This window comes from Podarcis erhardii (assembly GCF_964252035.2).
Source record: "Podarcis erhardii genome assembly, chromosome: 11".
Classification (NCBI taxonomy): domain Eukaryota; kingdom Metazoa; phylum Chordata; class Lepidosauria; order Squamata; family Lacertidae; genus Podarcis; species Podarcis erhardii.
The window spans coordinates 49,212,868-49,239,790 of NC_138501.1; the positions used below are offsets into that span (position 1 = coordinate 49,212,868).

The following is a 26,923-nucleotide window of genomic DNA, read 5'->3' on the forward strand; positions in this document are numbered from 1 at the left end:
CCTGACACGGGCTGCTATTGGTTTCCAACATATACTATTTTTTCTTTTTGCATTTTGTTGGGTGTGTGCACTACACAACATTGTCCTTTCCCCAGAGTGCCCCTGGAGTCATTGTTGCATTCTGAGGAAAGGAAGATGGCGGGTGCGACTGGCTGTGTAATCCGAGTTCTAAACTGTACAGAGCTTCATGCCCACACATAGAGGAGGTGCCTCTTTTCAGATCCTGGTCCTCCTCAAACTGGAGGGTGAAAGCGCTTAGTATGCTCATCCCCTCTCTAACTGCTTGAGTGTTTTACATGCAAACAGAACAACCAACAGGGGACTGGAGAAGACACACAGGGAACTATCCTGACTTGCCTGGACTTTCCTCCAGAATCACAGATTGATTTATGAAGCTGCAGATGAAGCTGTCTTAAAGTGAGTCATCTAGCTCTTGACTGCCTACTCTTGACTACCAGTTCTCCGAGGTTTCAGGTAGAGGGCCTTTCCCTGCACCTGTCACCTGGAAATGCCAGGTATTGAACCCAGGGATTTCTGCATGTAGATCATGTGTTCTACTACCAAGCAATGCCAAAATATGATTCTTGTTTAGCTGTACATGGACTTCTGCACTAAAACAGTCTCTTGGAGTGAGCTCACTATGCTATTTAAGAGTGCCCTGCCCACTGGAGAAGCATCATGTTCAAGCCTTCAATCTGGACTCTCCATCAGATGGCCAACACCAGCTGCCATTGGTTCCTCCACTGTCTCCTGCAATGACTGTTTCATGTGGGCATCATTTTGCTTCATTTTATAGCAACAGCAATAACACCATCCAAAGAGAGTAGGTACCAGCTTATAATCTTCTTCCCTTTGCCCCTTCTGTGAAGTGTCTAGATGGCTCCAAACCATTATTTAAAATAATCAACCACCTTGAGTGCATTGGCAGAACAGCAGTATACAAATGCCACAAATAAACATCAAATAACAGGCATCAAAACACCCAGCTGCAAGGAAAATAAACACATAAAAAACGGCACTGAGAGAAATATATATTTTCAGATTCCTACCTGAAGCTGTCAATGAGTCATAGCAGCTCCTGTCCTTCCTGCTCGTTCTGAAGGTCTGAAGGTCCTTCTCCCTGTATGTTTCGAACCCTTCGAAACTCCGCCTTTTGCTCCCATCATTGTCCCGCTTTTCGCTCAAGGAATTCATCTCGCCAAAGACGTCCAGGGACTCGGACCGTGCGCTGCTGTCAGTGTTCCCAGAATACCTCTTCATGCAAGAGTCCATGGGATCATTGCTTGAGTTACTTTTATCCTTGCTCTGCACCCAATTTTGGGTGTCAGAGAGAGACAACGTAGACAAGGTATCCACTTCGAAGTTGCTCTTGGAAACCTTGTGCCCACTGGTCTCACAATGCTGGTGCTTCTGTTTCTCCTTATGCTTGCTCTTCTCCGTCAGCAAGGAGAGCTCTTTGTCCGAGACGTTTAATCTGTCACTGACCGGATGGCTGGTGAAGCCAGTGGACTTGCTTGCGAAGAGACTGCTCAGGTCGTCGTGAGCCCCCAATATCCGCTCATCCTTGTGTTTGTGCTTATGTTTGTGTTTCCTTTTGTGAAGTCGGCCACTGGGTATGCTTGTCCCTGCGGCCTTCGGAGAGGTCAGTGAAGAATGCACATCCCCAAGGCCGATCCCTACTGGTGTCTGCAGGTGGACCCCATGCTTCACTTTATGCTTGGCAGTATTGGGCATCTTCATGTGAGAGCTTGCGTGGAACTGGGGAGGAGGCACAGTGGGCCTCATGAACGGGGAAGCTGCTCCGAGTGTGTGAGACAAGTACAAAGGAGCAGGATACTGACTGTAGTAGCCAAGGTTCATCATAGGCATTGATGTGTAAGGCATTCCATAGGGTGCATAGTAACTCCCACTGGGAATAGGGTAACCAAACCCTTGTAAGAAAGGCACCTTTGTCATGGTGTCATTGGTTTTGGCAGGTCTACCACGCTTCTTCTTAGACTTCATGTCAGACGTCCTGCGAAGATACAGCAAAGGGTCATACTGGATATATGGCATAGGGTAATAGTGATCAAAGTTAATCCTGAAAATGCTGGGATACGGATTCTCGTGGTAAAATGTGTAGCTACGGTGAGAAATCCTGAACACTTGGAACTTGCTGATGAGCTCTTCCAGGTCTGCAAGGAACTGGAGGTCATCTCTGTTCTGCAGGTTCTTCCTCTTCCTCTTGTGCTTTGGCTTCTTCATAGTCTCATGAGCGAGAAAGTTATCAACGATGAGATGCTTCTGCCGGTGGCTGTGCCTGTTCTTAGTGCTGGTGTCAGACTGAATGACCTCTGGATTGTCCAGGCTGCAAAAGTCGAAGGAGTATCTTCTGCGAGATTCCGAAGTCTTCTCCGCTTGGTCAGACGTACTGTTGTTGTCGGTCCCGATCCCACTGTCACTCGGTATGGTTTCCTCACTGTGGGATTCACTCACCGGAGACAGCGTGACCTCCTTCAGGGAACCTATATCGCAAAGGTGGGAAGGAGAATTCGCCATGAGCCTCGGTGGGGACAGCTTCCAAGTCCCGCCGTGTATTCCTTTCTGAGTTTTTGTGGGAAGAGCACTGATGGGCTGTAGATTTGGCATAGTCTTTAACTCTGAAAAATTCATTTCAGTGCTGGCAGGGCTAAGGCTGCCGTTAGAGCCCACTAGCTGTGTCGAGAGCGGATGGACGGCTGCTGGTGATGATGATGCCACAAGTGACTGCAAGGTAGAAGGCACTGCTGGGTTTTCTAGCTGGCTGGATACGGGCCTCAAATGTTTCATGGCTGTCTTCGGGTCTTCCAGTGGGGGCTGCAGCTCGGATCTTGGCTTTCTTCCCCTTTTCTTACCAATGTAGATAGTCCCCTTCTTGCTGACGTTGATTTGCTTCCCTAGTCTCGCATCGATGGTGGGAGCCCCTGTGTTGGCTGGCGGCTGCGTTTTCATCTTCAGAGCTATGCTACTCGAGCAAGACAAGATCTGGCTCAAAAGGTTTTTCCTCTTGAGGCTCTTCATTTTGTTAATGGTCTTGATGGTCTTCTTATCAAGAACACCAAGCTTGCCAACCTTCTTGTGAAACTTCAGCTCGCTGATGGTGTTCGTATCTTCCCCGGGGGCCATCTGGGCTAGCTTCACCAAGTTCCTCCGCCTCTTCCTCTTCTTCGTGCCAGGAAATTCCCGACTGATGGGGCTGACTGGGCTGGTGGACGTTCCTTCATGGATGGTTTCAACAGTGAGCAAAGGCTGTTTTTTGGGTCGCCCCCTCTTCTTCTTGATGGGAGTAATCACAGTAAGACTGTCTGTATTGGTATACAGAGGACTGGATGGTGTTATGGGATAAGCTGAAGGAGGTTCTACCATCAGTTTCTCAGGGAGGCCTAGAGAAGGTTCCCGGAGCACATTTTTAGGCTTGCTACACGTCCACCTTCGCTTTGCTGCAAACTTCGGGTGCTGAACCTCCAGCTGCTTGCAAGGTGTCGGGGCATCGTGTGTAACGGAAGCAGATGTCACGTGTGTAACTGAAGGAGAAGTCACAACTGCAGACTTTCTGAGCCTGGTGGCATTGGTCGCGGGAGATTTGCTGACTATCTCATTGCTTTCCACTGGTACCAACGGAGGCTCGTTTTCCATCGCTTTCCCTTGCTTTGTAACTCGCAGGTCTTTCTTGCACACCTCTGCCTGTGTGTTAGTCATGCTGGCTACATCGCTGCTCACAGGATGCCCGGGAGGAGAGGTTTTCTCTGGGACACTCTTGTCGACAGCAGCTTTTGCAGACTGCCGTTTCTTCCTTTTGTGACCAGGTGTCTCCACTACTGGAGTCTTGATCGGAATAGTAATCCGTACGTGACTCGAATCGTTTTCAGAAGTGTTGGCAGAATGTGGGCTTTGCCTGGCGGGTGATGGCTTAGTTGAGCTGGAGTCCTTCTTCCCTTCCATGCTGTCGTGGGTTTTGGCTTCAAATGACTTCTGAGGATTTTTCACCCATTCTATGTCTGCATTTTGGATGGTTTGGTTGATCAAGTCTTTCTTACTGGATTTCTTCTTTGTGCTGCCAGTGGGCTGGTTGAGGGCTTCTACCTGACCCTCTCCCTCTTGACTCACTAGGGGCGAAAAACCATTGCAATCAGACAGTTTGTTTGGCTGGGAAGTTGCGCTGAGACTATTTGACCCTGGGACTGCACTGCATGCTGCAAGGTCTTTATTATTACCGTTTGACAACTGAGCCCAGGTGCTGCTGGCGTTAGATTTCTTCACTTGGGACTTGCTGAAAGATACAGTGGGCTCCGAACCAGGGATCTTGGTGGCTTCTCGGTGTGGCTCTGGGGCAATGAAGCAAGCTTGAGGAGCTGGCCCCGATTCAGAGCTCACCGACCAGTCGAGATGATGCTGGTTGTTGCTTTTTTGCTGGTGCCGCGATTTTAAGGTGTCACTGGTGAAGTCTTGCTGGAGAACGGGGTCATAGTGCACAGCAGAATGCTTTGGCAGTCTGTCATAAACCTGGGAATGAGAAAAAGAGAAAAGAAGAGGAAAAAAAGTTAGGGCTTCTGATCCCTGAAAAGAATTCACCAGAATGGGTTTTTGTTTTCTTGCAAAACGAGAACAAAGCAAAAAAACCCACAATATAATAAATATTCTTATCCTAAATATATATTTTAGGAAATAAGTGACTTGTGGGTCTTTGGGCTGCAATAAATACAGTGGTACCTTGGAAGTCGAACGGAATCTGCTCCGGAAGACCGTTTGACTTCCAAAACGTTTGGGAACCAAGGTGCAGCTTCCGATTGGCTGCAGCAAGCTCTTGCAGCCAATCAGAAGCTGTGGAAGTCACATTGGACATTCGGGTTCCAAAGAACGTTCGAAAACCACAACAAATACTTCCAGTTTTCAATCATTTGGGAGCCAAAACGCTTGACTCCCAAGGCATTTGAAAACCAAGGTACGACTGTAATTGTTTGTTTGTTCTGTTTGTAAAAAGGGGCTATGTACAGAATAGAACAACCTGGGACCAGTGAACTTATAACAGCACCCTTCTATTTTTTTATGCCCCTGTCTATGCACTGGAAGAACATACTTTCTAGAGAGAGAGGATGCCTATCCTTTCCATGGTGAGATATCTATGACTATACTTTCTATAGTGAAAAAGATGGAAGGACCTTTATACTGAGCGTCATAAGAATTCATGCTCCAAATTGGGGGGGGGGAGAGTTTGGCACAAATCCAAAGCTTGCTGTCACATTCTCTTGACACAGCAGATCCATTAAAAAACAAAACAAACCCCTGAAATATCCTGGCTCCCAGGCTCGCCTTTCTTTTCCAAATTCCATTATTTCCATTATTTCAGAAAACTTTACAAGAGCTAGCATAACATTTTCTCATTTAAAAGTAGCATTTTAGGGGGGGAAATAGCTGCTACAGACCAGGAATGGGCAGGAGGTAGACTGGAATCTGGTCTCGGTTGGCAAGGATTTCCGATTCCCAGTTGCTTAACAATAAACACAACAAAATGACCACCCCCAACACCCCGAAATTGTATTCTTGAAATTAAGAAAGCTTGCAGGAAGGACACCAGGAGTGAAAGGATTGAGTTTAATCCTGGTGCTCAAAAACAAATTTACGGGCTCAGAAATGCTCATGTTAGTCACTTTACACCTGGCACCAACTAGCAGATTTCAGTATGTCCACCACCCCAGCTACAGAGAAATGAAATGACAGCAGGGTGCAGTGGTTAGAGCAAGCTCTCCCAGTCCATTCAGATGTGTTGGTCTACTGCTCCCTTTAACCAGGTTGGAGATTAGATTTTGAGTTACCACCATTCCGGTCAAGTTGGGTTGGACCAAATCTGACCCAATCCACAGCCCTGAATTTCAGGTTCTGCCTCCAGAATCCAAGTTCCTGCTTTCTACCCTGATACCGTAAGATTCCCTTAGTTTCATCATACTTGTCAAGGCTGATCATTTGGGGGCGAGCGCATGTGCGGGAGGACAGGGATATTTCTGCGTGCTTGAGTGCTGCATGGCAACCACAGATCCTGTGGCTCAGAGCAGGTTGAGTTTCATTAGCTGCAACTGATACGTGTAGACTGTTTACTCAGAATAACTGGCACAGCCAGCTGAAATTAATGCACTCAGAGTGCATTTTGCTCCCAGTGTCTCCATCTGGCTCTCCGCCTGATCCTGTTGCTCCTAATGTTTTGGCTTCTCTTTGCCCCGCTGGGTGAACTGCACTGTCAAAAGGCAGGGAGGAGTACAAACACAAAAGCAACAGCCAACATGCCAAAGAAATGAGAGAGAGAGAGAGAGAGAGAGAGAGAGAGAGAGAGAGAGAGAGAGAGAGACTTTAAAACAACCACCACCAGCAGATTGGGTAAGGCAGGCTAGATGGCAGTCAATGGTTAGCACAGTGGTTAAGAGCCTGAGCTTTCAATCAGGAAGTGTCTGCTGCAAATCTCACCACCGCCATGAATTCAACAAGTGGCTTGAGATGAAGTCCCTATCTCCTTGCCTTCCTAGCCTCCCCATCTGCGCTCTTCATGCTCTTTAACTTTTAAGAAGTGGCAAAAAGCTCTGTTCCTACGTTGTGAGTGCTGTCATGTCTTCAGTCCAACATATGAACTGATTGCTTACAGACACAGACTTTGTTTGGATAAATATATTGATATTTGGAATGAGTTTCTACTGAATAGAATATGATTAATAATCATATGCATATTAGCATATGTCTATATCTATCATCTATATCATCTATCTATCATCTCTATCTATCTATCTATCTATCTATCTATCTATCTATCTATCTATCATCTATCTATCTATCTATCTATCTATCTATCTATCTATCTATCATCTATCTATCTATTTATCTATCTATCTATCTATCTATCTATCTATCTATCATCTATCATCTATCTATCTATCTATCTATCTATCTATCTATCTATCTATCTATCATCTATCTATCATCTATCTATCTATCATCTATCTATCTATCTATCTATCTATCTATCTATCTATCTATCTCTATCATCTATCTATCTATCATCTATCTATCTATCTATCATCTATCTATCTATCTATCTATCTATCTATCTATCTATCTATCATCTATCTATCTATCATCTATCTATCTATCTATCATCTATCTATCTATCTATCTATCTATCTATCTATCTATCTATCATCTATCTATCATCTATCTATCTATCGCTATATATATTCTGAGGCCCTCCTTCATGTGCCTCCTACACGAGAAAGGGGCCTTCTCTGCAGTGGCTCCCCATCTGTGGAATGGGAATGCTCTCCCCAGGGAAGTTTGCCTGGCACCTTTATTATACACATTTAGGCACTAGGCAAAAACGTTCCTTTTTAACCAGGCCTTTGATTGATCTGATTTACATCCTACACCCTTAAAAAATGGGGGGGGGGTATTGGGTTGCTGCTGCTGTGGCTGCTGTTATGTATTTTGTTGTTTTGTATCTTGATTTTATTCTGTGAACTGCCCTGAGACCCCTAGGAAAAGGGCAGTATATAAATTTAATCAATCAATCAATATCACATTTTTCTTCTTTCCTTTTTCACTTTATTTTGAAAAAAACACTTTGAAATACTACTACTACTACTACTACTAATAATAATAATAATTGTGGCAAAAGCTTGTCCTGACTAAAGAGCAGTAAATCACTTGTGAGGTGAATGGATCAGCAATAAGGTTAAAACAGCTGCCATGATCATTGCATATTGGTCCAACATGTTGAACTGAATTTTACATTGAGGGCAGTGTTTAAGTGACTGGCTGCTGTTATAATTCTGTCACTTCTAGCATAAGGATCAGTTTTTGGGTGTGTGGGAGCTATGGGTATCCCAGTATGTATTGTGGGGGGTGGGAATCTGCCAAAATTAGATCTGCTGATGGTTTGCAGGCCTGGCATGGAGGGCTTGCTCAATCCACGGTTTCCCACTCCAAACGTAATAGCAAACGATGGTTTGATGAAACCAGGAAATAACCTATTAATTGCTATGCACGAAAGAAAAGGAAGACATCTTGTGCCCATGGGCTCATTCCCCAGTCTATGAGTTGGAGAGTCATCTGAATTCAGCCATTATCAACTTGCGCTTTCCTCAGAATTTCTTGTATGTATTGGCCACACCAAATCCTTCAAATTGTCTTGAAATTTCACTTTAGAGGACAACTCTAGCAATATTGAGAAACTACCTACTGTGGCAAATGCTATCACTCTTAACATTTTAAAATCCTCAATGTTCTTTCCAAGCAGGAATCTTCAAAAGTGACTCTTTAGGCAAAACCCAACGTTGCCACCATACTATCAACATATCACTTATATTCAAGGATGAATGAGAGAAATTGAGTGAAGTACGCATTTGGTCACCATCTTTGTAGGCCAAGGGTCTGAGAAAAATACAGCTTCTAGAATGTTTGATTGGGATGAATGAATATGTTCTTAGCCTTGGCTGATGCCTCCCTGCCTAAGAAATTATCTTCTCTATTTATCGACGACACGCCTCAAACTTTATGCAGACAGTCTAATCACCCTCTATTCAAACCCTTCTCTAATATTCAAGCACACCAACAGCTGTGACACGGAGGTGGTATAACAGCCAAAGCGAGGTTACTCTGTAATCTAGAGATCAAGCACGCAGGGAAGAGATCATAAAACAAGTTCTACGTGTTGTTTTTCGAGGGAGAAGGAAGATCAGCTCCTAACCTGCGCATAACCCCTCTCCCTAATGCCTAAGATCCACCTTCTCAGAGAGGAATCAGTTAGATCGTTTGACAGGAAGCTGGCTCACAAATCAAAGTTAATACAGTGGTAGCTCGGGTTAAGAACTTAATTCGTTCTGGAGGTCTGTTCTTAAGCTGAAGTGTCTGTAACCCGAGGTACCACTGTACCTCAATGCCCTCTCTTTTAAAGCATTGGGAGATCCATCTGCAAAAAAACACACACACCACAGTTCCTCAAATGTAATTCTCTATTAAGAAGCTTTATCTGGATAGATAAGCAGCTGGTTCCCATGTCACTAATTGCTGTCTGCTGTGATTTTAAAACATCTGCACCATTGTGCCCATCATTTTCATATTCTAATCACTCTGAATCTTGTGAGGAGCGGGGAAAATAAAATAAAAAGACATATCGCTGATTGTTTCCCTGGGTTCATTAGTACACAGCCTCCTCGCAGAAAGCATTAAAGGGCAAACCGAGCATTGATTGGCTGCCAGTTCATTTCTGGGCCAAATTCAAGGTGTTCACGTTAGTATTTAAAGCCCTAAATATTTGAGAGACAACCTCTTTTGGAAAACGCCTGTACCCAAGACTGTTTAAGAAGTGTTGGCAAATGGAGTTGGCACCAAATTTCCACCTAGAATGAAAACTGAAGTGGATATGGGGTGGTGATTAGGCAAAATAGCTGCTTTTTTATTTTAAAAAAAGGGAATTTCAGTAAGATTACACAAATGCCTCGTGTGAAGCTGAAGTATACCTCTTAGACCATCTCTAACTCTACAAGATGCTTTCTTGGCTCCAAAACCTCAGACCCTTTTACTGGAGAAGTTGGGGAATTACACTGGTCCTGAAAGACCTGCATTGGTTTCCAGTACGTTTCCGAGCACAATTCAAAGTGTTGGTGCTGAACTTTAAAGCTCTAAACAAACTCAACCTTTAGACCTGAAGGAATCTCTGCACGCCCTTTGTTCAGCCCAGACACTGAAGTCCAGCACTTAGGGCTTTCTGGCGATTCCCTCACTGCGAGAAGCAAAGCTACAGGGAACCAGGCAGAGGGCCTTCTCGGTAGTGGCACCCGCCCTGTGGAATGCCCTCCCATCAGATGTCAAGGAGATGAGTAACTATGTAACCTTTAGAAGACCTCTGAAGGCAACCCTGTATAGGGAAGCCTTTTAATGTATAATGTTGCATTATGCTTTTATCTATGTTGGGGCAACCCAATCAGATGGATGGGATACAAATCATAAAATTGTTGTTATTGTTCTTGTTGTTAATTTTGGGTCCCTACATGTAGATTATGAGCTTTACACAAGCTACGCGTCCTTAGGGCAAGTTACACACACATCTTTAGTTAAAAGAACTTTCTATATGTGTTGATTATTAGGAGCTGGAAAGAGCTATAGCTTCAGGTTTCAGTCTATATTCAGTCTATATTTAGTCCTGAACTGCTTGGTTCGCTTTTTAGCCAAATACTAATGAAATATTGCTGTAACGCTGGCAGGTCCTCCCTCCCTCCACCCCCAACTTTGTCCATCTCTAGGGATGTTTTTTTTTTTTTTTTCAGTAACAGCCTAGCTATCTTCAGAGGGCAGTATTAGGAGGGACAGACTCTGGGAAAATCCAGAACAATAGAATTCTTCTGTCAACTCTAACAAAGGGCCCGTCACTGCTGACATAACAAATCCATTTAAATATTGTGCCTGAGCGCAACACAGTTTGGCGGTTCGGTTTTTAGGCAGCTGTGTGAGAACAATCAGACCTTAAGTACAGTACAACAGCCCTACTTACAAAAACTTGACCCCTCCCACACCAAGCGGATAACCCTTCTTTGAACAATGCGGCAGTGTCAAGCCGCTTTAAATGGGCTTCAAGTACTGCTTAGAAATGCCAAGGTTTTGCCACTGTAGGCAAAGAGGTTGCGACGACTTTCAGAGGGATTGCTTCTGTGCATCTACTATTTCATGCAGAGTAACTCCACCTTTGAAAACGTCCCCATTCCCTGACAAAGAATGGGTATTATTAACACAGTGTGGCTGGGAAGGCTACCCTTTCCAGAGAGGGGATGCCATCTACCTTTCAAGGGCTTTAAACATCAACACATCACAGGATGCAGGAACACTAGAGGACTCCCATGAGTACTGCCTGTACTGATCAAGTGGCCTTCGCAGATGTCCAAGCTAGCGTTAGAAACTCAGACATACAAGATAGGCACCAAATGGCCCCCTTAAACCAGGGTTATCGTCGCCAAAATGGAATATGTGGTCAGTGGCATAGCAAGGTCAGGTGGTACCCGGTGTGGAAAATTTCTTGTCTCCCCCTCCCATTGAATTTTTCTTTTGTTTTTGCCTGCAAAAATGGTTTGACTTTATTTCATATGTTCTTACAAAGGAATGTGGATTCTGGGCCTCTGGTAACAAGTAGGCGACTATGGACAGATACTTAAATCTACAGAATGAACTGTGTTTTGGCTTGTGTTATTTTATTTATAACAGGCGTGCCCCAAGAGACTGTGATCTACTCCAACTATTAATTGACAGATGTTGTTGAACATTTTCTTGCTGAGATCGCCGCAGAGTCTATTTTGTCACCCCCCTCAGAGGTGACACCCGGGGCGAACCGTCTCCATCTTGTAGTTGCCATTTGATGGGCAGATGGTTCTAAAGTCATATTATTACTATTTTGTACCTGGTATTCATTCTGATTGTGCAGACAAAATATCACGGACAGAATTCTATAAGATGTGTTGTTAGTGTGTAAAAACAGGCAAAATCCAAGGAACGCCAGGCATGAACCGCGCAATTTCTGTTCTCATCCTGAAGCAAAGTTCTTAACCTGAGGTACTATTTCTATGTTAGCGGAGTCTGTAACCTGAAGCGTATGTAACCTGAAGCATCTGTAACCCAAGGTACCACTGTAATAACAAATTATTATTATTATTATTATTATTATTATTATTATTATTATTATTGGCTCAGGAGCAGACCAGACTAGCTTTATATATATATTTTCCTGGCCAGGGTGGCAAGTCTAATTATATTGGGTAAAATTAAATCTGTAGCCAAATCCTCGCTGTAAAGGAAAACATCTCTATTTATTCTACTACCTTGCGTTGATTTTGTTTTACCTTCTGAAGGGAGGGAACACATATTTGGATCTGAAAAAGCCAATGTAAATATGAAGGCAAACAAATCTACCCTTGAAAAGTTCAGAAGACACATTTTGGATGTTCATTAATATTAACAAGTTTTGAACTGCGCATTTGTACCCTTCCAAGAAGCACAGCAATGTTTGTTTGCGTTTGAACATGTGCACGGGAGCCTTTGATCACTCGCGGTACTCCGTGGCGTTCACCTACATTCAAGTCGTTTGTTTGCATTTGTTGATTTGCATTTTGTTCGGCTCTGGAATTTAGGAGGACAGATTTACAGGATGTTGAAGGCAGCAGCTTACTTGTCAAAGGCACCCAACAGGTTGCTGCAACAAGCAGCCAGCTTTCGTGGTGCTGGGTGGCAGGAGAGGGATATAGCAGCAGCCCATCTCTGGGACCAAGGCCTAAGCAGAATCCTGGAGGCTGGAGAATCCAGAGTCAGGAAAGCAGGCATAGAAGGCTATGCTGAATGTTGCCCAAGGAATACCCAAGTCTGTTTCCCCAACTTGGGTCTCTGGCTGTTTTCGGACTACAACTCCCATCATCCCTAGCTAGCAGGACCAGTGGTCAGGGGTGATGGGAATTGTAGTTCAAAAACAGCTGGAGACCCAAGTTGGGGAAACACTGCTTTAGAGAGTGTTAGATGGTTGAGTCGACCAGGAAGAGCCCTATGGACCTTGGTAAGCCCTGAATTGCTTACCAAAAGAGGCAGCAAGTCACAGATCTCCAAAGTTCCATGTTTTAGACCTGGTGGCTCCCAGCAACATTGCTCAGATTCGACAAATGAATGACAATCAGGCAAGCGAGCCATGAATTCATCTGATGAATTGATATGCCATCTTTCATTATGAAATAGGGAAGTACTGAAAATCTTTCAGAAGCTAAAAGCTGAAGGCAACAAGGTGGACTTTTTGGGGAAAGGATTCCGTAACCGAGAAGGCCCTCTCTCCAGTTGTTAGCTACCTCAGCTTTGAAGGCAGGGACACCTGGAGCAAGGTCTTGGATGATGACTGTAATGGGCAGGCAGGTTGATGAAGAGGCAGATATTCTATCGGGTATCCCAGCCCCATGTCTGGGAGGGATGGGGAACTTGGGGCCATCAGATATTGCTGGATGCCCAGTTCCCATCATTCGCAACCTGCATGGCCAATGGTCAGACATGATAGGAGTTTAAGTTCAACAGCCACCAGAGGGCCACATCCAAGAGGGAGCAATTTGAATTGTGCTCTGATGCAAAGCAGCAACCAGTGCCACCTTGTGAGATACTGGTGCAAGAACTCCTGCCTAGGCTCCTTTGTGTGGAAGACCAGAAGATTGGGTCATGCAATCATGGCTATACTCATTAAAATAAAAATCTTACGTTGAGTTGTAAGGAGGACCATATTAGATCTTTGCTGCAGCTAAGCCTTGGACTCCTCCCGCATCTCTTGTGCATCTCTCTGAACAACAACCACAACAAAAGTGAGCTAGGACCAGTCATCAGCTCTCAGCCTAACCTACACCACAGAGTTGTTGTGAGATTAAAGTAGAGAGCGAAGGGAACCATGTATGCCATCTAAATGGCCTCGGCCCAGTATACCTGAAGGAGCGTCTCCACCCCCATCATTCTGCCCAGATGCTGAGGTCCAGCGCCGAGGGCCTTCTGGCGGTTCCCTCATTGCAAGAAGCAAAGCTGCAGGGAACTAGGCAGAGGGTCTTCTCGGTAGTGGCACGCCCTCCCACCAGATGTCAAAGAGATAAACAACTACCTGACATTTAGAAGACATCCGAAGGCAGCCCTGTTTAGGGAAGATTTTAATGTGTGACATTTTAATGTATTTTTAATCTTTGTTGGAAGCTGCCCAGAGTGGCTGGGGAAACCCAGCCAGATGGGCGGGGTACAAATAAATTATTATTATTATTATTATTATTATTATTATTATTATTATTATTATTATTATTATTATTATCTTGAGTTCCTTGGAAGAAAGTCAGATAGAAATATAACAGCAGCAGTAATAGATGATCAATCTAGAGTTTTACTCACTAGGCCACTGCACCTCCTGTATCTTCCACCTCTTTCTGCTCTGCAACTTCCTTGCTAAAATAAACAGAATAAACTCGCATATATCATAAACCTGCTGTGCTCAGTGAAATAAAGTTCTCTGGGGGGATCTTTCCAGGTACTTCTGTGTACAGCAAAACCTGATTTTGCTGGTGTGAAAGGAAAGGGCAGAGTTGCAGCAAATGTTGCAAACACAGAGAACGTGTCTCAGCCCAAGTAAATATTTAAACAACGGGCGTATAAAACAGAAGCTCTGGAAAGGAACCTTGTGCAAAAGCAGAGTGGGAGGATCTGCGTTAATCTTTCATAAACCAAACCTTGAGTTGCTTCTTCACCAAGCATCTGTTTCTCAGCCAAGAGTTCTGATTAAGGGAAAAGCAGATTGACAGCTGTGCTAAAGTGCGGCTTTAGATCGCCAGTATTTCCTAGCGCTTGATGAACAGAGGAGCCTGCCTTTGACTAAGGCAATGCCATAGGCTCAGGCTTCGGTGATTCTGCTTGCCTTGGCAAATGAGGTGATGCCCTCTGGTTGGCGTGGCGAGCAGCCAGCCTTACTGCCAGCTCTGAAGCTAGAGGTAGGCACAGATAATCCTGGCAGTTGCATGGCCATTCCTGAGACATTCCCAGTGCCAAAGGTGGGAGTAAGTTTTGGGTTGTTGGGCCCAGAGAACCTTGGCTTGGATTTCCACATTGAGTTCAGACCAGGCCAACAATGCCCGAAGAAAGGAAGAACAAAGCTGTTGTGATGCTTTGGTCTGCTAGTAAAACAAGACATTACAGATAACAGGAAAACTCTTATCAAAATATAAGCCAAAACTAATGTGGTACCAGTCTAAATGGCTTTGATGACTGTTGAAGCAGATATCCTCTTGGAAGCTATTCAAGATTTTGGGGGCTGGAATCTACTTTTGCCTTACCAAACACTGCCAAAGGTTCATCTTTTTTCCATGGACTTGAAGCATGCAAAGTCTCAAGATGGAGAAGAAGAAGAAAAGAAGAATTTGGATTTGATATCCCACTTTATCACTACCCTAAGAAGTCTCAAAGCGGCTAACAATCTCCTTTCCCTTCCTCGCCACAAGGGGCCTGGTAGGAGTTTTTCCATTTGGCTAATTGGCTGTATTTTGGAAGCCACTTGGTTTTTTCGCCTACCTCGAAGCAAAACGTCACAACTCCTTTGGTTTTGGCGGTTAGGCATTGGCAGGGGTATTGTTATGCAAATGAGTTGGGAGGGAGGAGCGCCATCACCTCCCCCAAGATCTTGAAGGGTAGTTCGTTAAACGACTTCGGGGGGCGTCTCCTTGTCCGAAACCTATGGAGGCTAGGGCCTAAAGCGCGCTCCCGAGCGGTAACCCCTAGGGATGTGCATCTCGGGGGCTCCCCCTGTTGGTGCTTAACCCTTCCCGGTTTTACCGGATAGTCTGATAGGGCCAATGCCTAAAGCCAATACCGCTCTTACCTGTAATCAATAAAGTTGTGGCCATTTACGCCCATTAACCTAAATTCTGGTGTCCAGTGTCTTTATTTCATCTGGAGGAGGGGGCGGGAATCGCCACGCAAACACTCTGTGAGGTTTCATGACTTCAGAGAAGTGTGACTAGCCCAAGGTCACCCAGCAGCTGCATGTGGAGGAGCGGGGAATCGAACCTGGTTCACCAGATTACGAGTCCACTGCTCCTAACCACTACACCACACTGGTTGAGAGATGCACCACTTCTACATGGGAAAGTAAGAGTGGTTAAGAATAAAAATGGTATCCCATGTGAAGTGACTTGGGAGCCTTTGACAGATCAACATGACACCTGGGGGGGAATGGATTTGGGAGGCCTTGATTGTGATAGAGAAGAAACAGGAAGGGAGGGCCATAAAAGATTATTGTATGTGGTGGTGATGTAAAATCATTAAAAAGGCCTGGGAGAAGACATACAAAGACTGGAAAGGGTTTGGGAAAATGACTTTGTTAAAAAATATTAAAGTCATGATATTGAGATATTCAGGTTTTGTTGGACTTATTGAACAAAAAACTTTGTTCCTGTACTCAAATGTGTATGCCTGGCCAAGACCAGCCAGCCCAGAAGGAAGAAGCCTCTGCCAAAGAAGATAAAGAAGATTGGCAAAATAAACTATTGAATTATGCAGGACAAATTAGTTAACTTGAAACCCAGAAACAAAGAGGACTTCAAAATTTAAAAAGGGATAAATGTTCAATGCATAGCTTTAAATCTTTTGTGTACATATTTTTACATTAGTATAACTTTGAAAACTCACTTGTAATAAGATGAAGTAGATTTAAGCTTGAAATATTAAGAGTGTAAGGTTTTAAGGACGTGTGTGAATGAATATCAAGCCATGAAACCAAGAAGGGGGGGAAGGGAGGGAAGTCAACCAAAACTATGGTTTAAAAATCTGTTGAAGTTGTTTTGGAAAATGTAATAAATTGTTATCGGGGAGGGGGGGAGAGAGATGCACCACTTCTACCGTCCTAGGATTCACTTGTCGTTTATGGTGACCCAATTTGTAGACTTCAATACCTGTTTTTTCTCCCTCCCTCGGTGCTCTGGGTCAACTTGCAAGCCATCTAGCTTAATCTGACCAAACTGATTGCTTAATCCATCCTGTCAAAGACTCATTCTCACAATTTAAGGAGGATGTTGAGAAACTGGGGTGTGTGCAGAGGAGGACAACCAAGATGATCAAAGGTCTGGAAACCAAGCTGTATGATGAACGTTTGAAGGAGCTGGATAGGTTTAGCCTGGAAAGGAGGAGATTGAGAGGAGATATGAGAGCCATCTTCAAATATCTCAAGGGTTGCCCCATGGAAGAGGGAATAAACTTGTTGTCTCCTCTGCTCTGGAAGGTAGGACTCAAACCAATGACTTCAAGAAAGGAGATTCCGACAAAACACCAGGAAGAACTTTCTGACAGTAAGAGCTGTTCAACAGTGGAGCAGTCTGCCTTGGGAAGTTGTGGACTCTCCATCCTTGGAGGTCTTTAAGCAGAGGTTGGGTGGCCATCTGTCATGGATGCTTGAGCTGAGATTCCTGCATTGCAGCGGGTTGGATTGGATGACCCTGGGGTCTCTTCCAACTCTACAATTCTACGATTCTATTATTCATCTCAGGAATTTCAATCTGCAGGTGTCTATTATATCTCACCATTTCCTCTCCCGTTTCCCCCGTCCAGTGTGAATTTACACCTAATAAAACTTGCAAAATTGCATTTTACTTTTGGCACATAAATACACAGAACTAGATTGCATCATGGGGCATGAAAGCCCAGCGATACAGCCACTCTGCCGGAAAGCTTGCTGCAGAGAAAATGACGTGGAGGCCCTTTTATGATCTGAGAAATGACTGTTTTTACAGCACACTAAATAAAGCCTACTATTGGAGCTGGAGCTTTGTAATTGAAGAAGCTTCTGTTCTTGCTGAGAGGCACTCAGACACAGAGCATGCAGAAATGGGTGTGTGGATCTGAGTATTTTTCTACATTACAGAGAGCCTTCAGTGTGAAACTGCTCCCTGCCCTCCTGCAGGTAACACAGGCCCTTGTTTAAAGCAGCTAGATCAGCGGTTCTCAACCTGTGGGTCCCCAGATATTGTTGGACCACAACTCCCATCATCCCTAGCTCTGGCCTTGCTAGCTAGGGATGATGGGAGTTGTAGTCCAACAACATCTGGGGACCCACAGGTTGAGAACCGCTGAGCTAGAGAAGGCCAAGGTGAAGGTTCACTGTTGTCTGCAACCAGGTCTGCACAGCCCATGGGTAGGCAAACTAAGGCCTGGAGGCCGGGTACGGCCCAATCGCCTTCTAAATCTGGCCCATGGACGGTCTGGGAATCAGTGTGTTTTTCCATGAGCAGAATGTGTCCTTTTATTTAAAATTCATCTCTGGGTTATTTGTGGGGCACAGGAATTCGTTCCATTTTTTTCTTCAAAATATACTCCGGCCCCCCACAAAGTCTGAGGGACAGTGGACTGGCCTCCTGCTGAAAAAAATTGCTGACCGACCCCCAAATCTGAGAACCTTTATACCAACTTCCCCCACCCCAAACATTTTCAAGGCAAAAAGGCTTCTGATTCCATGTGTGCATGCAAACCATCCTAAATAAAACAAACACAATCCCTGCCTTCAGTGGCGTAGCGTGGGGGGTGCAGGGGGGGCCGGCCGCACTGGGTGCAACATCTGGGGGTTAGGGTTAGGGGGCGCAAATCCATGGGTTAGGGGGCACAAATCCATGGGTTAGGGGGCGCAAATTACTTGCCTTGCCCCGGGTGCTGACAACCCACGCTACGCCACTGCCTGCCTTACACCTTGTTTATATCTATTCAAAGCCATTGCTGCTGTGTTTCATAGAATCGTAAAATTGTTGCGTTGGAGGGCAATTCAGTCCAACCCTCTGCAACGCAGAAACCTCGACACATGGTGCCCCATCCAATTTGAAACCACCCCTGACCCTGCTTAGCTTTGCAAATATGCTAGCAGTTTTATTTTTTTGCATCCCCACCCCACCCCCTTTTTAAAAAAATGTAAAAATATTCTGGAGTGTAGGACCCAAGCCAGTGGATACAAGTTACAAGAAAGGAGATTGCAAGTACAGTGGTACCTCAGGTTAAGAACTTAAATCATTCTGGAGGTCTGTTCTTAACCTGAAACTGTTCTTAACCTGAGGTAGCACTTTAATAATAATTTTAATAATAATTTATTATTTATACCCCGCCCATCTGGTTGGGTTTCCCCAGCCACTCTGGGCAGCTTCCAACAAAACACTAAAACACAATAACCTATTAAACATTAAAAGCTTCCCTAAACAGGGCTGCCTTTAGATGTCTTCTAAAAGTTTGGTAGTTATTTTTCTCTTTGACATCTGGTGGGAAGGCATTCCACAGGGCAGGTGCCACTACCGAGAAGGCCCTCTGCCTGGTTCCCTGTATCTTGGCTTCTCGCAGCGAGGGAACCGCCAGAAGGCCCTCGGCGCTGGACCTCAGTGTCTGGGCAGAACGATGGAGGTAGAGACGCTCCTTCAGGTAACTTTAGCTAATGGGGCCTCCCGCTGCCACCATACCGCTGCTGCGCGATTTCTCTTCTCATCCTGAAGAAAAGTTCTTAACCCGAGGTACTATTTCTGGGTTAGCAGAGCCTGTAACCTGAAGCGTCTATAACCTGAAGCGTCTGTAACTCGAGGTACCACTGTAAACATCGGGAAAAGCTTTTGGATGGTAAGAGCTGTTCAACAGTGGAATGGATTCCCTTGGGAGGCGTTGGACGCTCTTTCCTTGGAGGTTTTTAAGCAGAAGTTGGACGGCCATCTGTCATGGATGCTTTAGCTGAGATTCCCTCTTTGAAGGGGGTTGGACTAGATGATCCTTGGGATCCCTTCTAACAATTCTTTGGTTCCATGATCTCTTTTCAAAGGGTTTAGTATTTCTTTGAGAAAGGTGAAAACTTCACTCAGGGCAAACATTTCATTAATTCTACCCCTACCCCTTTTTCTCATTTTGGCTTGGTACCTGATGGAATCTTCTCACTTCTAAGTAAAAAGCTTCTGGGAAATGATATATAATGAGATGAAAAAGATGTTGAAATATACATTTAAAAAAAAAACCAAAAAAAACCAGAAGCATTTTTACTTGGTATTGTAAGTGATGATATTAACAGACAGGACAAAAAAATTGTTTTTATATGCAACAACAGCAGCAAGAGTATTGTTGGCACAGAAATGGAAACAAGAAGAATTACCAACGAAAAAAGAATGGCAGACGAAATTAATGGACTATGCAATAGATAAGATGCCAGGAAGGATTCGAAACCTGCAGGACCAGTGATTGTCAGAAGACTGGAATAAATATGTTAACTATTTGAAATGCAACTGTAACCAGCAAATTACTGCAAGAAGTTTTGTAAGGAGGAATATATGAAATATTGTAAGGAAGGCTAGGATGAGAGAGTTAATAGATAAGATAATTAAAAGCAATAGTGAAATTAAGAAATGTAAATTAAGTGAAAAAAATTTCAGATGTGGTTGATGGAAGTCTAAAAAAACTGTATAAGATGTGACCTATGTTGAATGACTGTTGAAAATGATATATTAAAAAAAAATGAATAAATATATATATATAAAACAAGATATCTTCTCACTTTTTCCAAAGCCCCTGGTGTTTTTGGTTGTTTTTTTTTTGCTATGATTTCACTTCTGTGTACTTGATATTGCTTTTCACTAGTACTTAGTCCAGTTTATTCAAGAGCCCTTGATTATTCAGGGACTCGTGTGTATGCAGCATAAGAAGAAATTGGTTTCCTTCCCAATTATCAAACTTTCAGAGCCTGCTTCAGCTTGTTTCAACCCCTGCTGCACTCAAGTTGCTTTCTGCAAGAATTAATTTGGTAATAGCTGCTCAATGAGGTAAATGGTAATAAGAATGACAAGCTAAGATAATACAGTTCACAGCTTTCGTTGCAGTTTTTTTAATGCCTGCTTCCAGGTGAAATCAGCATCTTCCTGACATCTTCCATTTATAATCAAGTTATCACTAACGATGCAAAAGAACTTAAAAACCAGCAGATCCACTTTAAATGGGAAGCGAGTGTTGCTGATTCAATCTCGACTGGAGCAATTGCAGGATGGAAAGAAGGGTTTAGTGACATTTTAGATACTTGGGGATTCTGCATGACTCTCAATAGGAACCATCGTAGAAGAGGTGTTCTTTCCTGTGTAAGAGTAAAGAAGAATGCCTCTTTAATTATGTTATCTGCCACCCATGGGAATACTTGCGTTTCAGCAGTGCAGGTTGAATGCAGAGAAAGAGCAGTTCTGGGATCCTTTGTTGTTGTTTAGTCGTGTCCGACTCTTCATGACCCCATGGACCAGAGCACGCCAGGCACTTCTGTCTTCCACTGCCTCCTGCAGTTTGGACAAACTCATGCTGGTAGCTTCGAGAACACTGTCCAACCATCTCGTCCTCTGCCGTCCCCTTCTCCTTGTGCCCTCCATCTTTCCCAGCATCAGAGTCTTTTCCAGGGAGGCTTCTCTTCTCATGAGGTGGCCAAAGTCTTGGAGCCTCAGCTTCAGGATCTGTCCTTCCAGTGAGCACTCAGGGCTGATTTCCTTAAGAATGGATAGGTTTGATCTTCTTGCAGTCCACGGGACTCTCAAGAGTCTCCTCCGGCACCATAATTCAAAAGGATCAATTCTTTGGCCTTCTTTATGGTCCAGCTCTCACTTCCATACATCACTACTGGGAAAACCATAGCTTTAACTATACGCACCTTTGTTGGCAAGGTGATGCCTCTCTTTTACTTTTACTTTTTTCAGAGGAGGAGTAAAGATGTAATTGGTTGGAGAGCAAGTGCAACTTTCCTTGCTCCCGTAAGTGAATAAGATAATAACGAAGGGGTTGTTTGGGACAGATGAGAACAGAGGAAGTTAGCAAACGAGAGAAATGAAGAAGTAGTGGGTGGGTACACCTTTTCTTTCCTTTAATGGGGTTCCTCCTTCAGCCTGGAAGTTTTAATGGCCATCATGCTAAGCTAATGTAACCTCAAAATTTACCAAGTCACCACTGACGTGATGCAAAACAAAAGGAGGAAGAGGGGAATAGGGAAACGTTTCATTGATGAAAAGGGATTTACTTCACTAAACTCTGGATTCCTATATTGTATCAGCTTCAAACTATGATCTCCATATTCCAATGTAATCGGTATGGCTGGGTGATATAACGTCCGGAATTGGTTTAAAGTCCGTATCGTGATATCGGTTTCATACTTTTTGACCTGGCAATATATCGTGAATCATAATGTGTGTGCTTTGCTATGCAAAGAGAACAATGTGGGGAAAACCGTTAAGCCAGCCAACGCCTCTACATAGCTCCATCCTTATTTCAGGTATATCACAATGTTTAGCTCTGGATATATTGCAATGTTGAAAACCAGATATTGGCCAACCCTTGTAATCAGCAAATGTAACACAAAACCATGGATAATAATAACAAGGGAAGTTAGGAGAGGAAGTGTAAGTTTTAGAAAGCATGGTTTTCAGGAAGCTAATGTTATACCTGCTCTGGACCCTAGTTTGATATACAGTCAAAATCCATGCCTTCGTGTGGCCCTTAAGTTTTTCCCACAATGATGAGACTTTTATACCTTTTCCAGCCAGTGTACAGTCTATTCACACTACAGTGGTACCTCGGGTTACATACGCTTCAGGTTACAGACTCCGCTAACCCAGAAATAGTACCTCAGGTTAAGAACTTTGCTTCAGGATGAGAAAAGAAATTGTGTGGCGGCAGTGGGAGGGACCATTAGCTAAAGTGGTGCTTCAGGTTAAGAACAGTTTCAGGTTAAGAACGGACCTCCAGAACGAATTAAGTACCGTACTTAACCCGAGGTAGCACTGTACATGTGTTTCAGATAAACTATTTCGGAATGACGCAGAGTCCCACAAACTTTTATTTCAGCATTTTAGCAATTCCCCCAATGAGATCAGCCACTTTAGAATTGGGGGGGGGGGGAGGGAGTAGAAGAAGATAATCCTGCCCAAAAGGTAAAACCATTTAGAGATAAAGTAGATTTTCTAAGTATATAAACGTCTCAGGTCTTTAGATCTAGGATTATCCCGCAAGTTGCATATTCCATTAAGAAAATGGACTGTCTTCCGCCTCGCGGTATGAAATTCCCATTTGTTGAACAAAATATCAGACATTAAAAGCATGACATTTTTATGGATGGGAAACCTTACACAGAAATGAATCTCATCCACATTAAGCCCTGGTTATGTAAAACTCTTTACCGTGGGAGTTAGAAGGAAATCCCATCATATTTGATGAGACAAAGGAAAACACTCCCCAGCCTCCAAGCTGGCCTGACTTTATTTCTCCCTCCCTCCCTCCCTCCCCAACTCCCCTCTTTCCTTCTCTCTCTGTTTAATGGCAGCTGTTTGAAGCTTCCAGGGAGAAGCTTAAGGTGGAATGCAGGACAGGCACTGCACAAAGACCTGGAGAGGTAGTCAAAAGGGTCCTTCCAGTCAAGTTAGGTTTCACAGCACTTGACAATGTCTCACATTCTTAATCTCCGGATTGTGGGTTTGAGCCCCACATTGGACAAAAGACCCCTGCATTGCAAGGGGTTGGACTAGATGACCCTCTCGGTCCCTTCCAACTCTACAAGGTGCTGATTAAAGGCGCTGGTTCTAACCTTTAAAGCCCTATACTACCTGGGACAAGGGACGCGGGTGGCGCTGTGGGTTAAACCACAGAGCCTAGCACTTGCTGATCAGAGGGTCGGCGGTTCGAATCCCCGCGACGGGGTGAGCTCCCATTGCTCGGTCCCTGCTCCTGCCAACCTAGCAGTTCGAAAGCACGTCAAAGTGCAAGTAGATAAATAGGTACCGCTCTGGTGGGAAGGTAAACGGTGTTTCCGTGCGCTGCGCTGCTTCGCCAGAAGCGGCTTAGTCATGCGGGCCACATGACCCGGAAGCTGTACGCCGGCTCCCTCAGCCAATAAAGCAAGATGAGCGCCGCAACCCCAGAGTCGGTCACGACTGGACCTAACAGTCAGGGGTCCCTTTACCTTTACCACCTGGGACCCTTTTACCCATGGGACCGCCTCTCCTAGTATGCCCTGCTGAGGACCTTATGGTCCGCAAACAATAACATCTTGGAGGTCCCGGGCCTCAAGGAGGTTAGACTGGCCTCAATCAGAGCAGGGCCTTTTCGGCCCTGGCCCCAGTCTGGTGGAATGCTCTGTCGCAAGAGACCAGGGCCCTGTGGGACTTGACATTTTTCCACAGGGTCTGCAAGATGGAGCTGTTCTGCCACACCTTTGGTCAGGGCTCAGTCTGACCCCTCTCCTTTTACAAGAACCTGCATATAAGTGGGTGGCCCCTCTAACTCTTCTCACCAGCTCATACAAATAACTGAGGCTGGAGAGTACTTAAGGTTCCGAACTCCTATAGTTATAGTTATGATTTGCAGGTAGCCATCTGATCTTATTTTGATTTTAATCCGATTTTAAGCTGTATTTCAGTCGACGGCTGAATTTTATGTCTTAATGTCTTATTATTATTTTTGTGTTAGCTGCCCTGAACCCGGTTCTGGCTGGGGAGAGCGGAATGTAAATACATTATTTCTAACCCACACATGGGCATCTATAGGCAGCCACACAGGAGAAACTGCCCTCCTTCATTTTCTTTTAAAAACCTGGACGGAAAGTCTTTCAATGTCACACAAATAATTAGATTCAATTAACACAATAACCACAGAACTTAACGATCAATTCAACAATTCAAATGGAGACTACAGGCTAAAAATTATCTAAGAATCAAGGCCATTTGGGAGTTCTAGGAAACAGACCTATCTTTACCATGCAACAAAATCCCATCAGTCTTGAAGAGCCTTTGGTAGGCTTCCTCAACCTCAGCCCTCCAGATGTTTTTGGCCTACAACTTCCATGATCCCTAGCTAGCAGGACCACTGGTCAGGGATGATGGGAACTGTAGTCTCAAAACATTCTGGAGGGCCAAGGTTGAGGAAGCCTGCTCTATGGGGCAAAAGTTTCATAAGCAGGGTGCAAATATAAAGAAGGCCCTGCTCTGTTTCTGGCTTAAAACCCAACTGTTCCCGACAGCCCTGAGATGGTGTTTTCTGCTAATGAACGGAGTAAACCATAATTGATTCTCACTGCCCAGAAAGGAGGGTGGAGAGGGGAGCAGCCCAAACATGACAATAACCATAAATTCAGAACCATCACTGAAATCTGTCTAAAAGTAAGCCATCAGGGAAAGCCTTTCAGAAACCCATTCTGCAGAATTAGAAATATCAGATATTTCAGGAATATCAGATAATCAAATATCTTTTAATGGGCTTTCTGCTCCACTGGAGGGAGAAATTTAGTAAGGAGAAAGCAGGGAGAGAGAGAGAGACTTGATCCTCATAGAGCAGCGTGAGATAATCAAATTGTGCTGCCACATGTTTCCTAATTCTGGCATTTTATCTGATTTCATTGGTGTTTCTGCGCAAATTGCACCCATCAAATGTTGGCATTTCAGCCAGCTATATGTAGAGATGCCATACAATTTATTTCTAAGATGGTACCTTTCTAGGGGGGAATGACTCTTAAGAGCATCCTTTGTATAAACACAGGCACAAATTGACACACAGAGATTGACTGTACCTTATCCCTCCCTTCAAAGTCAGTCCCAAGGAGGAGACTCACCAGAGAGAGTGAGAGAGAGAATTAAGAGGTAGCTTTGAAAACAGTCGCCGAAAAACTACCGACCGCACCACGAAACAAACAGCTGCAATAAAAGCGATCAAATGCCTGAGAACGGAAACCGGGTGTTTTCTTGAAACCTAGGAGTGGTTAAAAGCAAACCCATGGCCAAGGCAGCTGAGAAAGGGCGGGGAATTTGGAACCCAGAGGGAACATCTGGCCACCGATGTGAGGGCAGGAGACCAGATTTTGGCTGCCTGCCTTAATAACAAGAAAACCGCACAGTTTCGTAAGTTGTCATTGAGGTATTTGTGCAAGTTATTTCCCCTCTCCCTCTCTCCAAAGCCTCCAAGCCCACCCAACCCATCTCAGAAGACTTGTAAATAAACCCAGTACGTCGGAAATTCAAGATGACCTTCAAAGAACTCACGTCCTGAGCAGCTCGCTTGCATCTCGAGCTGTCATTTGATGCCAGGCGAGCGAAACCACCACACAACGTGACCACCGAGAAGGGCATTTCGTAGGGTCTCTGTTCTTTACGTTAAGTCCTGGTTTCACAATTTGCTTGCACCGAAAAATCAAAGAGGGAAGGGGTTTGAACGTTGCACCTGCCACGGTCGGTGTTGTTGTAAAAATGTGTCACTGGACTCTACAAGGACGCTCAACTCTCGCTTGTTTAAAAAGTTTCAAAAGAAACACACCACACTCTCCTGCTCCGGAGGGTGGAACTCGAACCAGTGGCTTCAAGTTACAAGGAAGGAGATTCCAATGAAAACTTAGAAAGAACTTTCTGACAGTAAGAGCAGTTCAGCAGTGGAACTATCTCCCTTGGGAGGTTGCAGACTTTTCTTCCTTGCAGGTTTTTAAATCAGAGTTTGGGTGGCCATCTGTCATGGATGCTTGAGCTGAGATTCCTGCATTAGATCACCCTTGGGTTCTCTTCCAAGTCTACATTTCTATGATTCCACTACTGGGGTGGCCAACTACCATGAGACTGCGATCTACTCACAGAGTTAAAAACTGGCAGTGATCTACCCCATTTTTTGGGATTTGGGTCTTTTTTGGGCGTTCAGTTCAAAAGTGATCTACCACAGACGTCCAGTGATCTACCAGTAGATCATGATCTACCTATTGGACGTGCCTGCACTATTCTGTACAGCAAAATGCTCGTTTTTAATTGCATTCTTATTCATTTCATAAAACTTATACACCACCGCAACAACAGCAAAATGCCGATTCTCTTGCAATACAAGAAAAGCAAAAATTCACCCGCAAAAATGGAATGGCAGCAGGTTTTAGATACCTTGCACATCAATATGCACACATACACATGTGCGCATGACCCTGCTCATGTGTCTGCCATGTACAACCTATGGAACTCACTGCTGCATGGTGCTGTAATGCCCATTTGCCTGAACAGGGCTATATAACATATAAACCACAATTCAGCAAGAGGAACCTGCAGGTTGAAATCGGGTTTAGCACTCAGTTCTTTCATTCTTTTTTCTTTAAGGGAAACCACAAGTTGTGGTGAGTTGGGAGGGGTACATTCAGCTTCCAGGAGTGTAAACACTGTACCATGGCACTGCTGTCCACGAAAAGACCACTTCCTATGCACATCAAACAGTAGGTGAAAACTCACCCTCTGTTTACTTCTGCTATTCTCTTCCTCAGTCTGAAGTTTGTGGTTTAAGCATCTAATATTATTTAAGGGGGCTTTAATTCATGCAAACACATTTGAAATGGAAAAACAAGCAAGCAAACGGA

The 26,923-nt window shown here is 44.4% G+C and overlaps 1 protein-coding gene across 2 annotated transcripts in view; it reads right to left on the reverse strand.

The window, feature by feature from the left end:
• SETBP1 (SET binding protein 1) overlaps positions 1–26,923 on the reverse strand; it is a 275,870-nt gene that overhangs the window by 81,325 nt on the left and 167,622 nt on the right. For both annotated transcript variants that reach the window (XM_081881347.1, XM_081881348.1), the window contains one exon: positions 1,050–4,521. In XM_081881347.1, the coding sequence (XP_081737473.1) occupies positions 1,050–4,521 (3,472 nt within the window). The remainder of the gene's footprint in view (positions 1–1,049; positions 4,522–26,923) is intronic.